At 34.8% G+C, this 14,261-nt stretch overlaps 2 protein-coding genes and 1 long non-coding RNA gene across 5 annotated transcripts; all 3 read right to left on the bottom strand.

Moving 5' to 3' along the window:
- Positions 1-821: 821 nt before the first annotated feature.
- LOC122138964 lies at positions 822-2,017 on the bottom strand. 2 transcript variants are annotated; one of them, XR_006155940.1, is made up of 2 exons: positions 1,330-2,017; positions 822-1,010 (listed from the first exon to the last, which is right to left on the bottom strand). It is a non-coding gene; the product is annotated as an uncharacterized LOC122138964 (long non-coding RNA). The 2 variants fall into 2 exon arrangements; XR_006155939.1 differs by having other exon boundaries at positions 822-1,031.
- A 1,577-nt stretch (positions 2,018-3,594) lies between these two features.
- LOC109070350 lies at positions 3,595-7,924 on the bottom strand. The gene is made up of 6 exons (XM_042733471.1): positions 7,903-7,924; positions 7,599-7,784; positions 5,360-5,653; positions 5,148-5,282; positions 3,950-3,977; positions 3,595-3,867 (listed from the first exon to the last, which is right to left on the bottom strand). The coding sequence occupies exons 1-6, from the start codon at positions 7,922-7,924 to the stop codon at positions 3,735-3,737; spliced, it is 798 nt and encodes a 265-aa protein (XP_042589405.1). The 3' UTR covers positions 3,595-3,734.
- A 1,827-nt stretch (positions 7,925-9,751) lies between these two features.
- On the bottom strand, positions 9,752-14,011 carry LOC122138965 (Fc receptor-like protein 5). 2 transcript variants are annotated; one of them, XM_042734685.1, is made up of 4 exons: positions 13,916-14,011; positions 13,773-13,799; positions 12,930-13,190; positions 9,752-10,436 (listed from the first exon to the last, which is right to left on the bottom strand). In XM_042734685.1, exons 1-4 carry the CDS (start codon positions 13,956-13,958, stop codon positions 10,060-10,062), a joined length of 708 nt encoding a protein of 235 aa, XP_042590619.1. In that variant the 5' UTR covers positions 13,959-14,011; the 3' UTR covers positions 9,752-10,059. The 2 variants fall into 2 exon arrangements, with proteins under 2 accessions (XP_042590619.1, XP_042590620.1); XM_042734686.1 differs by having other exon boundaries at positions 12,934-13,190; positions 13,916-13,970.
- Between the last annotated feature and the right edge of the window lie 250 nt (positions 14,012-14,261).

Here is a 14,261-nt window from a genome sequence, read left to right on the forward strand (position 1 = left end):
TATTTTCTGATCCCGCCCATCTTGTTACATCATTATTGTTTAGTTAGTTGCTCCACCTGTGTCTCCCTTGTTAGCCTCCTCATTTGGTTCCCAATTTATTCTCCTTGTGTCTGCAGTTCTGTGCTGGTTTGTTGTTCAGTGTTATGTCTTAGAGTAATGTCGGATGTGTGTATGTTCCTCGTGCCATGCCATGCCATGCCGTGCTGTGCCGTGCCGTGGTCTGTCTTGGCCTGCCTGCCTGTTCTTCCCCCTCGGGGTAGTTTTTGTTGTAGTTTTGTTTATTTTTTTACTATCTTCCTGCATTTGAGTCCTCGCCTCATCCCTTCACCCAACCGTGACACTTTGTGGTGAAAGAAGGTTCTTCAGATTATAAAAAGGTAAGAAAGAGATGGGAACCTTTCACTGAATGGTTCTTTGTGGAACCAAAATAGCATTGCTGGGAAGAAGATTTTAAAGCACCTTTATTTTTAAGAGTGTAGAGAAAGTGTAATAACACTTTAATTGTAATTTGGATGTTTTCTTTACATATGATAGACAAGTTATGGAAGCAAATTATCACTCCATAAATCAGAAAATACTCTCGACATACAGAAGAAATCAAAAGTTTCTTCAAACTTCCCCCACTGGAACTGCAAATCACAGATCATATTTGATCCATCAGGCTTTTACAGCTCATATAGTCTGATACAGTGAGAATATGAAGGAAAAAACAACCCCAATTTTATTCAGAGACTCAAACAAATTCAAAAATATGAATTTGCTGCAGATGCTGATATCTCTGTGACGAAATTTTGATGCTTATAATGTAAATCAATGAGACCTTTATAAATTGTATCTTTATTTAGTAAGATGAGACTGAAATGATCCGAACATATAATGCAGTGATTGAGAGATGAAGAAATAAAGGCTCCTCAGAAGATGTGAGATGTTCTGGAGGCTTGTGAAGATCATTCCTCCGCTGAGGAACAGTGAAAGTAAAGCTTCTGGAAACAAACGCTCCTCAAAAGATCCTGATGATCAGATTTGAGACTCTAAAACATGATTGATGGAGAATCAAGTAAAGCTGAGCTGCTTCAGTCCAGTAAGAGTTCATCTGGAGATATTACTGCAGTTATTCTGACCTTTACTTGATCAAAATCACTCAAGATCTGACACCAGAAGCAGTAGCTGAAGCTGATTACACTGAAAGAGCTTTTACTGGATAAAACACTCTCAACTATCAACCAGAGACAGAAGACATGAGGAGATTGTGTGCAAAAGCTAAGTTTGATCATGTTGATCATTTAGAGGACAGAAATTGCTTAATATGATTACACTCATGTCACACACCTCACCAATGACTCTGAAGTCCAAGCCATTACTGATCGAGCTCTTGATATCAGTGTTATTGTGTCCGCTGGCCTTGTAGATGAGTCTAGCGTCATGTTGTTTTCTGATAACCTGAGAAATAGTGGCTTTTTCTCCAGAGAGCGAGGAGCACTCCCCAATCATCTCACCCTGGTTTGACTCAACATAGAGCTCTTAGTGTACAGACAATGCTGCTGGTTTCCCAGGAATATCACAGAAGAAATCCACAACTGAACCTTCTGATGCAGCAGACGGACCTGACAGAACCGGTTCATCAAGCTTTTCTAGAGCATCTGCAACAGAAAATGTATTGAAGACAGACCCAGTTGCTCTACATGTTTTTGGACATTAAGCACATGCTTAAAAATGCTACTGCATTAAACATCAAAACAAGTGTCATTTATTTGAAATAAGAATGCACATACGCTTTCTACATGCAAAACTTTTAACAGACAGAAGTTTGGGTTTGAAATGCGAGATCAAGTAGATGTGTTGAAGAGGAAGACAGTATTTAATTTGTTTGTGGTTAGTTGGTCGTGTTAATGAGATTGTGGAGAACTGACTTCATGCTGTGCCATGATGCAACAACATTACTGACTTGTGTGAACAACACATTTACAGTGATGCATATTTTGGCAGATGCTTTTACCCAAATTGATATTGATTTTATTTTTTTTTTTTTTTTATCAGTTCACACACATTCCCCGGGAATTGACCATTGAACCCTTGACCATTCCACTTTCTGAGGGTGTTAAACATATCAGTATTTATTTAACTTTTAATTATCTATAAAACCCCAAATAAACATGGCAAGAAAGTCACTTACCCATCCTTGGATAAATATGGGAAAAAATTGGTTTAAAATAATTTGTGCATATGAAAAAGACATCTGGAGGGAACAGATGGAAATATATATGATAACAGGTTAAAACAGATTAAACTATGAGAATAAGTGTGTAAGATGCCTCGATTCCATCCTTGCTGAAGAAATGAGCACAATATCCAGAGAAGAACTTCATTATTAATGGAGCAGTGAAAGCAGGTTGACACGGACTCAGTGAGACCCACCCTAAACAGCACATGTGTTGAGGACAGATAGGGCAGATGCCAGCGCAAATGACAACTCAAGATTGGCTTGGGGTGTTGTAGTGTAGATATACTTAAATTATAAATTAAATGCACTCATATAATCAATATACGTCATTATAAGTGTTACTGCACCAATGCAGCCTGAGTGTGTGTTTGTTCATTAATGTCTGTCAAACATTGTTGTATAAGACATTTGGTAAAGTTTAGTCAGTTGTATAGTGAGATGAACATTTTCAGTATGGGGAAATTATAAATCATGACTCTATTATTTATAATTTATTTTAAACAATTTAGTTCAAACGTTTTTTTTTTTTTTTTTTTTTTTTAGTTTTTTTTCAGATTCCTCCAGGTTTGGTCAGGTATCTATGCTGGACAAAAGCTGCTTTTGGTATTTTAAAATCATTTTTCTTTTATGCACCAACAAAACTGGCAAAACACCAAATACGTAAGTCTCTTCTTGACATATTAAACTAATGGCAAAAGTGACATAGGTTTGTTTTTTTGGGTTTGGAAATAGTGGAAAGTGTAAAGTTGTAGTGTATTTTTGGATAAACTGAGGGCTTGGTTAACGGTTATATAAATTCATCGATTAATCTTAATATCAATTCTTAAATCTCAAGATCTAAATTCCATCAAAATTCTATCAAACTGATTAAGAAATTCAAACAGGAAATGCCATTTTGGCATGAGACCGCTGTAGCCTCAACCGATCATCATCTCTTCGGCTTTACTACTAGTTATAACACAAAATAAACATGAACAATCATCAGAAGGTATATTGAAGGAAACAGAACAACTCACAGAAATAAATCATATCTCATGTAATCATTCAAACAGTGTTTCAAGAGGTAAGTAACAGCTTGTAAACAATAACATTCACATTCGGAAAAACACTTCAGTGAGCATAAACTCCATATTCAGCTCTAGAGAGGAGCATTTTATTCATTCTATAACATATTCAATGGATTTTTTACGCAACGGCTTCATTATTTAACTTATGTTTGAATAAATCAAAGTTTTTATGACAGCTACTGTTTAGAGGATTATATTTTAAACAACGAAATATGAACATGACTATATAATTAAATATAAAAACTGCCTTATGAGAGATGTTTTCATTAGGAATCTGTCTCTATAGAAGCATATTCAGTAAAAGCATTTGGTAAATTAAACATTTATTTGGTATATACAAGCCTTACAATCTCATTGATAGAAAACAGTAGTGATTGATGTCCAGTCAGAGTTCATCTTTAACCTTAATTAAACACACCTGAACCAGCTAATCAAAGTGTTTAGGATTAGTAGACTCTCTGCAGGACACTGGCTCCAGGTCTGGTCTGGTCTAGACCTCTAGGCCTCAAACTCCCTGATGACGGTTTCATTTCCACAGGTTGGGGTTCAGAGGAAACATCAGCTACAGGAACGTCCATTCTGCAGAGAGGAACAGAAGAGAGCGTTCTTTACAGCAGCATCAAACCTGAATAAAGCTGAAGAGAGACTAAACCAGACTCACGTTATCATCTCAGACTGGATCACGTCCTCTGACAAAAAGAGAAAGAACAGCATGAAACTCACTCTTTGACAATGCTAACAAATACATGTTCAAACTTTCTGCTTATGTTATGAAAACAATATTTCAGAACGTTCTCGGAACCATCTGAAGCTAGTATTGATGTTTAAAAAAGTGAGACAAATGTTTAACTAAAATGTTTCAGAAAAATTATCAGTCAAAATAACAGTAAGATTTTTAATGTTTTTAAAGATGTCTCTTCTGGTCACCAAGCCTGCATTTATTTGATCCAAAATACAACAAAAGCAGTAAAATTGTGAAATATTTTTACTGTTTAAAACATCTGTTTTCTATGTGAATATCTGTTAAAGTGTAATTTATTTCTGTGATGCGCAGCTGTATTTTCAGCATCATTACTCCAGTCTTCAGTGTCACATGATCTTCAGAAATCATACTAATATGATGATTTGCTGCTCAAGAAACATTTATTGACCTTTGACCGGTAGTGTAAATAATGCTAATGTGTTGCGAACATTATTAAAGACCAAATAACTCTAAACAAACATTCTATTAACAATACTAAAAGAATGTTTGTTCATAACTTTGAGAGAACATTTCCGGAACATTAGTCAAAGTTCTGAGAACATTCCATGTTAGCTGGATAAGTAGTTACCTTTTTAAAAAAATTTAGACGAATGTTTAACTAAAAGGTTACAGAAAAATGATCCATGAACGATTTATAAATAATCGTAACATTTGAGAACATTATTAAAGAGCATAAAGAAAGAAAATATCTTTGAAAAACATTTTATTAACATTACTAGAAGAATGTTTGTTCAGAACTTTGAGAGTTGGCAGTAATAAATGTTATAAATATAATTTTAGGACAATAAAAAGTTAGACAAAAATGATTCAGAAAACACTTGTCAATAATAAGTTATAAATAAAAAAAATATGAAAATTATAGTAAAAAGAAAAATAAATACAAATTCAATGTTTGAGAAAATGTTCCATGAATGATGTAATGTATTTGCGCTAACGTTTTGAAAACATTATTAAAGACCAGATAACTTTGAATGAATGTTCTATTAATGTTACTGGAAGAGCTTTTTTTCATAACTTTTAGGGAACCTTTCCGGAACGTTAACCAAACGTTCTGAGAACGTTTCCTGTAAACACATGATGAAATAAGTGGACTCACGGTTACTGTGATGTTTGCAGGTGTTGTTTCTGTTCTTGGTGCTCCAGAACATAAAGAATGAGCATAACACAATCACAATCGACAGAAAACCACAGAAGACCAACGCAATCACCTCTATGGGCGTCGCTGCCAAATCTGTGCAAAAACAAACAAAACCCTCATCGGCTTCTGCGTCTTTCTGGAAATGGACTTGACGTGAAGGACACGCTCACCTGTCTTCTGAATAAAGATGTCCTCGCTCAACACCCAGACTGAGCTGTCGTTAAAACTGTCCCTCACCCTGCAGCCGTAAAACCCAGCACTGACTTCTGTGAGGATCAAGATCTGACCGTGATGAGTGACCGCATGAGCAGCGCCCTCTGCTGGAAGGGAGGAACGGTTCAGACACCAGGAGAATGTGGGAAACGTTCCTCTGTCTGGGACGCATTTGAGCCGAGCGGCTGCCACCGTCCCGTCGGCGTCGTAGAGGTACGTTACTGTGACACGCACAGCGCCACCTACTGAAACTAACACAAACAGTGGCCAGCTGCATAAACACAGTCACTATGTTACACATCTTTTAAAAACTTTGCCTCTGTTTTGAAAATGTTACACACAAATCCAAGAACTGCACACCACACACAAAATGCTTATTATAAAGTGTCTCTTGCAAAATGAAGCACTGCTTTCAAAATATCACAAACACATCTCAGAAGCAAACATTTGTCTTGCAAACACCTAGCCCTATATCATATACACACAGTTATTAAAACCCAAAGCTCTTCTTTCATGAGCTCCTGTGTACATTTCTGTACAAGATTGAATGTAACTGCAGAGAGATGTTGAAAGATTCATGTTGAACACGTGTGTAGTTCGTGATGAATTAGTGTGGCGTTTTGATTGGTTGTGTTTTAAAAAGGAAATCAAGATGCTTCCTGTTAGGTTTTTGTGTAGTACACAGAGCATTGTGTTTTGCAAAAAGTGTTTTATGAACTAAAATGAACCTTTTCGAAGCTTCGAATCAATTGCTTCACAAAATGATTCACTGTTTTGAAGCACTGCTGGTCAAAAGTGTGTGCAAAAAAAAAGAAATGCAACAAAAACTCAGGCTAAAACATGCATAAAAAAAAAAAGGTTTTGAAAACCTATTGCAAATGTTACGTTGACAGTATAATACATTTAATGCAATAAAAATAATAAAATACCATTAAATAAGAAGTGTCTGTATGATATGTGGTTTTTAAAATATTTAACATTCATTTGCAGGGCTTGCTTTGTTTGTTTTATGAACAGTTTCTATATAGAGGACAGTAAGAGACTATTAACTAGCTACTTCTCATCCTTTTAAAATGTCTACAAATGGATGAAACTGATCCGAGATCAGGTAAAAACCACAGACGCTGGCTCAATGGTTCAGTAATGAGATAACGAAGCCTCGTTTACTGAAATCCCATGACTTTGGCAGTTTAATACATGCTCCGAACCACTGATTCGAAGCAAATGATTCTCAAACGTTTCAAAGCTTCACGAAGCAGTGCTTCATCACTAACTGTGTCTTAAGAACTAGTTTCACCAACTAGCAATAGTCAAGAGTTAATCATACTCCAATTAGACCAATCTATGTATCAATCCAAACTGAATTAAAATAGTTATGACCCGTCTTGAAGAAAAAAAATGACTTACTTTTTAAGACTAGTCTAAGCAGTTTATGCAACTGGCCCCAAGTTAAAAAACACAGTTGACTGAATTAATGACTGAATTAATGAATTGCATGAATTTGAATGAAATCCTACATTTGCTGTAGGATTTACTTTGAAATCATTTTTACACAGAAATTGCTAGTAAATTTCACAAATAGGCTAATTAGAAAGAAACACATTGAATTAATCGTGAAATTTTTAAGTCAAAAGTCTGAAATAGCATTTTCTTGTTAAAAGTACACCGATAATCTGTTTTATTCACAACTTTGGAAAATAATCTTTTACCATATTTTCTAGAAAATAAGTTGCAGGAGGTCAAAATTGTATTTTATTAAATAAATAAAAAATAATAAAATAGATAAATTGAATCAGTGTATAAATCACATTTTATTATAAATACTTGAAATCTAATGGTATTCAGAAAAGAACAGAAATATAATGTAATAAATATAAAACAAGCATGGCTAACAGCCTTTATTATAAACACAAAGAATCAACTAATTTATTTAAATGGAAATTAAACTACCAGCATGTGGGAAATATGCTTTACAAATAAACTCATGTAACAAATGCTTGATGTTTATTGCATTATAAGATGCTTTGGAATCAGCACATTTCAGATGATAAAAAAAACACTTATTTTGCAGAAAACAAGGTATTTAATTTCTAAGTGCAAGTCCCAAAATACACCCAAATACACATGCAATTTAATTTTAAGCTTGAGGTAGTTGTTGGATGATTTTCACATCATCTGTGTCACTCACAAACTCACCTACGAGTAAACGCACGGGATCCGACAGCAGCTGCTGTGTTTCTGTTTGTGCTTCACATTGAGCGACTCCCAGATCCAGACCCACAGAGACCGCAGAACGAACCAGGACTCCAGTGAATCCTCTCGCTTCACATCCAGCTCCAGTCCGTCCAACATCAGTCTGAACGTCACGGGCGCAGATCCGCGCTCAGAACGGCAGCTGATGTTGGCTGTTAGGCCGGAGCCGTTAGAGAAGACCGTAAACGATAACGAGGGCACAGAGATGTGCTCTGAAGATCAGAAAACAGGCAATGAGAATCAATACAAAACAGTTCTGAAGTTTCCATTCTGAAACGGTATATTCACATTCAGTGAAAATAAATGGACAGGACTGGATTGGATGGTAAAGGTGTTAACTGAAATAAATCAGAAATAAAATAAAATAAAATATATACATTTATAGAAGCCTGTTTCTGCCACTTATCTCACAATTCTGACTTTTTTTCCTCAGAATTCTGACTTTTTCTCAATTGCGAGTTTATATCTCGCAGTTCTGACTTTATTTCTCAGAATTGTGAGTTTGTATCACGCAATTATGAGAAAAAAAAGTCTGAATTGTGAGATAAAAAGTCGCAATTACCTTTTTTTCTATGGAAGCAGATTAGTCTCAAATATAATTCACGCAAAAAACGCGATTCACACATGCATAGACAATTTCACATGCATGAAACCTAATTCACGTACACACAAAAAAAAATTCACGTGCGTGAAAAAAAAAATATATATTCACAAAAAAGCAATTCACATGCGCAAAAATAAAATTATATATTCATAAAATACATTTCACAAATGCAAAACACAATTCGTAGATATACAACTGTGCAGAAAAACCTTTGAATGTTTAAAATGTACGAGTGTCTGAATGTACAAATCGTCATTTACTACGAATCCACTCAGATTTGTGTGTGTGTGTGTTTTTTGAGACTTTCCTGGCAGAGCTCTCTTCCCACGTGGGTCTGTCGTACTCTTTAGCCAATCAGATGCGAGCTTACCATTCAACCAATCATATCATGAGCCACTGAGAGTGCATTCAAGGAGCACGATTCTGCACACCTTTTGCGCAATATGGATTAATTAGAACAGAAATTAAGCCTTTACATCAGTAATCCCATAGACAGTAAAAGAAATGGACACAGCGACCCAATTGGAACTCAATTGAGACAAGTGAAGCCCATTTTTAGTGGTTTTTAGCACTTCCGTTTCTGACGCGCAGACTCAAACAAAGGAAGCTTCTGCCATTATTGTGACTTCATCTGAACATGTGCAAAACTACTCTCCTTGAATGCACTCTCAGTGGCTTATGATATGATTGGTTGAATGGTAAGCTCGCATCTGATTGGCTTAAGAGTACGACAGACCCACGTGGGAAGAGAGCTCTGCCAGGAAAGTCTCAAAAACACACACACACAAATCTGAGTGGATTCGTAGTAAATGACGATTTGTACATTCAGACACGTGAATTTTTTTTGTGTGTACGTGAATTAGGTTTCATGCATGTGAAATTGTCTACGCATGTGTGAATCGTGTTTTTTGCGTGAATTATATTTGAGACTAATCTGCTTCCATAAGTTTCATGTATAATAGATGAAAACTGAACTGAAACAAATAAAATTAAGTAAACCTAAGTATTAATATTAAAAATAAAAAATAAACACATTTTTAAAACAAAATTACTAAAGGTCTTTGCACACTCTTTCTCGTCTGAAATTTTCACACTTTAAAAAATAAATACGACCTCATGTTCTGTCAATCACGTTTACACACTGCCTCCAAAATTTTTGTCTTTCATAAAAAAAATTCTGAACAGGTTAGATTTTCTGCATCCATAGCAAGCATTTTGATAGAAAAGGATGATGAATATGAAAAACTGAAAGAAAGAAAATAACGCATACGAAAATTTTGGACTGAACTGTTGAACTTTAGGTTGAAACACTAAAATTGTTGAAAATAAATAAAATAATAAAGTAAATAATATAAAAATACATTAAACCTAAAGCGTAATATTTAAAAAGCACATAACATTAAACTAAAAAATAAAATGTAAATATTAGATGAAAAAACTTAAACTAAAAGAAAATTAGAAGTAAGAAAACGGAAATAAGTTTAAGCTGGGAATAAATAAAAATTAAAAGTGAAATAAACTCAAGTCTAAAAAATGACAAAAGCACATATAAAAAAAAAGAAGCTAAAAATGAAAATATAAATATTAGATGAAAAACAAAAATTTGAAATGTTGCCCCGGCAACCAACTGAGATAAGTTTAGGTTGAAGCAAAAAAGCTAAAATTGCTAACTGGAAATAAATAAAAACTAAAACTGAGAAATTAATTAAACCTAAATAGAAATAATTAAAACAAATCTAGAAAAAATATCAAAAGCACATAACAAAATTATTATAGGGTTATTCATACACTGCAGGATGTTCAACAAAAACAAATGCACAAGACTTGATTGGATGATAAAAGTGTCTTTGAAATGCAGAAGTGAGAGTTGTTAAATTTGTTACTTTTGACAGTGACGTGGAGGTTTCGGCTGCTGGAGTATCTGGGGTTGACAGTCATCTGGTTTTGAGCTGTGCATGAGTATATCCCAGAATGCATTTCACTCGCCCCGTCCACTGTGAGAGCGTCTCCAGAGAGCCGCTGGAGCTCTGAAGAGGAGTCCAATTCCTGTGTGTTGTGGTACCATGTGAAGGACAGATGCGTCCCCTTCCTGACGAGACAGCGCAGGACAAGCTTCTGTCCTTCATAGATGATCGCTGGATCGGGATCTGAGCTCAATTGGGCTCCTATGACAGGAACTGACATCGACACAACTATTATAAAGTATCAGTCAATATCACATGATGGCACATGACCAGGGTTATTATCCTTCACTAAAACTTATTGGTTACACTTTGTTTTAAGGTGTCCTTGTTACAGTGTATTTATACATTTAAGTACAGAGTAATGATAATTAACTACATGTACTTACTATATGGTTAGGGTCAGGATTAGGGTTTGGTTTAGGGTTACTTGCATGTAATTATGCATAAGTAGTTGTTATTATAATAGTAACTACATAGAACCTGTGTAAAACCTTAAAATAAAGTGTTACCAATTTATCTTTAAAAAAAACGCTGAATTGAAATAAATCTGAAATAAAATAAAATATGAAAAATAAAAAAAATCTAAATATTGCATGAAAACTAATCTAAAATTATTCTAAGTTCATTCTTAAGTTTAGGTTAAAGCAATAAAATTACTAACTGGAAATAAATTAAAAACTAAAACTGAATTAAAACTAAAATAAATTAAACCTGATCTAGTAATATTAAAAAATAAATAAATAAACAGATAAAAAGCATGCAACAATATTACTAAAAAAAAAAAACTAAAATATAAAAATATAAATACTACATGAAAAATTTAAACTAAATGAAAATCAGAAATGTTGCTTTGGCAACTAAATGAAAAAAGTAATCTGAAGCGCTTAAATTACTAATGGGAAATAAATAAAAACTAAAACTGAAATTAAAAATATATTTAACCTAAATAGTAATGTTTAAAAAAAGTAACATGAAAATACTAAAACTTTAACTTAACAACTAAAAAACTTAAACTAAACAAAAATTTGAGATGTTGCCTTGGCAACTAACTGAATTAAGTTTAAATTGCTAACTAAAATTACTAAGTGGAAATAAATAAAAAATAAAACTGATCTAAAACTGATATAAAGTAAAAATAAATTAATCATAAATACTAAATAAGTTTAGGTTGAAGCGCTAAAATCTTAATCTTAAATTAAACCCAAATAGTATCATTTAAAATAAAAACTAATAAAAATGACTAAAGCAGATAACTAAATTGCTAAAATTTTTAATGAAAACTGAAAATATTAAATAAGGGTTAAGTCAAAATATGAATAAAAACTATGATAGTATGCAAATAATAATTAAACAACACCGTCTCTGAGGTGTCCTAATTCCCTTGATCTTTTGACAAATAAGAGGTCATTGTACTATAAAAACATAATGTAAGTTTCAGAACTCAAAACTTCCTCTTAGTCTAAAAACACCTTAAACTGAATGCAGTCTGCCAAAATGACAGCTTGTGGAATGTTCTACTCTATAAGCCCAGGAATTTTCCTCAGAAAGTCCCTGCTCATGAAGTAGTACTTTTTCAAAGGTCCGGGACTTTTGGGGGCGGGACTTGGGCTGATGCCGATTGGTTGAGTTCACGCAGCTTTGTATTTCAACAACCATTTATTCACTTTTTTTTTTTTTTTTTAATAATACTGTTATTGTGTCATAAAATGTAGTTTTAAAAGTATTTCAGGTGAGAATGTAATTATTTTAAACTCAAATATGCAGTTCATTTATAAAGACAGCGCCTATTTGAAAATGTGCTTCGCTGATTTAGGAAACGTGAGCTCCACGTGGTTTCCAGCTGAAATTTGCTTACGTGGTATTGAGAAGTGCATGCAGACCTACATCACTAGACTATTAGCCTAATCTTTGGTACCTTAGACTGCGATGGAAACGCAGACAGCAACAGATCTGCAGAAAAAAGTTCCTGGGACAAATTGTTCCTGGTTATTTCATTGAAAAAGTGGCTAATGATGTAATAGTGTGGATAAGCACCCCCTCCGCAGAAAATGATTGACGTTACTGTCTGTTTAGCTCTGACCACCGATTCTTAATCGCTGCCTGTTTAGCCCCACCCACCGATTCTACAGCACTGTCTGTTTAGCCCCGCCCACATATTAATGGCTGCCTGTTTAGCCCCGCCCACCGATTCTATAGCACTCTCTGTTTAGCCCCGCCCACCAATTGTACAGCACTCTTAGCTTAGCCTCTCCCATCGATTGTACATCGCTGCCTGTTTAGCTCCGCCCACCGATTCTACAGCACTCTCTGTTTAGCCCCGCACACCGATTCTACATCTCTGCCTGTTTAGCCCCGCCCACCGATGATACAGCGCTCTCTGTTTAGCCCCGCCCACCGATTCTATATCGCTGCCTGTTTAGCCCCGCCCACCGATAATACAGCGCTCTCTGTTTGGCCCCGCCCACCTATTCTACATATTGCCTTTTAGCCCCGCCCACCGATTCTACATCGCTGTCTACATCACACAATCCACCACGCCTATTCAAACAGAGCGTAACAGCACAGAAAATAGCCTATTATCTCTAAATTATGATGTTTTTTGATGTAAAAATCTTGATAACATTGGACCTCAGAGAACAGTACAAAATAAAAAACAGAGGCAGTTCATGACTCCTTTAATTATGATAATTCACACATTGTACTCACTCACTGCTTGGAAGTGGATCGAGTTGCTGGTTTGACCTCCGGCGGTCAGTCTGCAGTAGTACTCGCCCTCTGACCCCTCGGTGACCTGTAGGGTGAAGGTGACTTTGACGTTGTTTTCTGCTGCAATAAGGTCCCCTGCATCCTTCCGGAGTTCAAAGGTCAGGGGTGAAGACCAGCCTGGAACTGCACAGTCAAACTGGACTTCAGATCTCACATAGGCCTCACTGGGTCCAGACAGAACTGGTTTCAGAAGCAAACCACCTGCATAGAGATCAACCGAACTTGCGTAAAATATCCCAAAAATGAATCATGGCTTAGTTTATTATTAGGCATGTGCATCTATTTGATTGCAATAGTAAAAGTAAAAAAAAAAAAGGAATGTTTAATTAATTTAGGTTGCTTAGATTCAGCATAGATATGTTAATTGCGAAACAACAAAAAAATTAATCAGTTTCATAATGCATTTATTTTGATTGCTTAGAATCAGCACAAATATGTTAATTGTGAAAGAAATTAAGTTTTATCAATTAAAAAGTTTGAACATAGATTGAACAGGTTTAAAATATAAAAACCTGATTAATGTGCTTTTAAAACATATTCAGTCTATTAGTACTATTACATGAATCTCATTCTCGTTTTACTTACGTTGACAAATAACCATCACATTTCAAGTTCAATTATGTTAACATTGTGTAATTCAAATGGATGGAAATTTTATATGCAAATTTTATGTTAAAATAAATAAATCTTAACTATAGGGCTAAATACAAAAAAGTACATGCTTAAAAAACAAACAAAAGGGTTATGGTCAGGATGAGTGAAATAAATAATAAATAGAAGTACCGATTTCTGTCACAGGTTCCAACAAAACTGAAACACAGAAGGAGAATCCAGTGAGTATACAATAAGTGACGTTTACTGTGAACTTTATGAGTAAATGAAGTATTTCACTGATAAATAAATCCATAAATATTTCAGTAACTCACCACAGAGTGACAGGAGGAGGAAATGGAGGCTTCCGGCCATCATATAGGCGTTCACTCGAATACTGACTGTGTGTGTGTGTGTGTGTGTGTGTGTGTGTGTGTGTGTGATATCAGCGCAATGCCGGTCAATCTAATCATGTGTTTGTCAGAGATAATGAGCTTCATCTCTGTCACCGAAGCAACACAAGGGTTATTATCATTAGCTAAAACTAAAACCATAAAAATAGATTCATTACTTGAAAATACTGCAATAAAATATTTTTAAATTTTTTTTAAATTATTTTATTTCAGCCAAGTCAACATTTCTCATTTTCATTTAATTCAACTTGAAGTACTAAAATATCAG

The sequence above is a fragment of the Cyprinus carpio genome, chromosome B11 (assembly GCF_018340385.1).
Source record: "Cyprinus carpio isolate SPL01 chromosome B11, ASM1834038v1, whole genome shotgun sequence".
Classification (NCBI taxonomy): domain Eukaryota; kingdom Metazoa; phylum Chordata; class Actinopteri; order Cypriniformes; family Cyprinidae; genus Cyprinus; species Cyprinus carpio.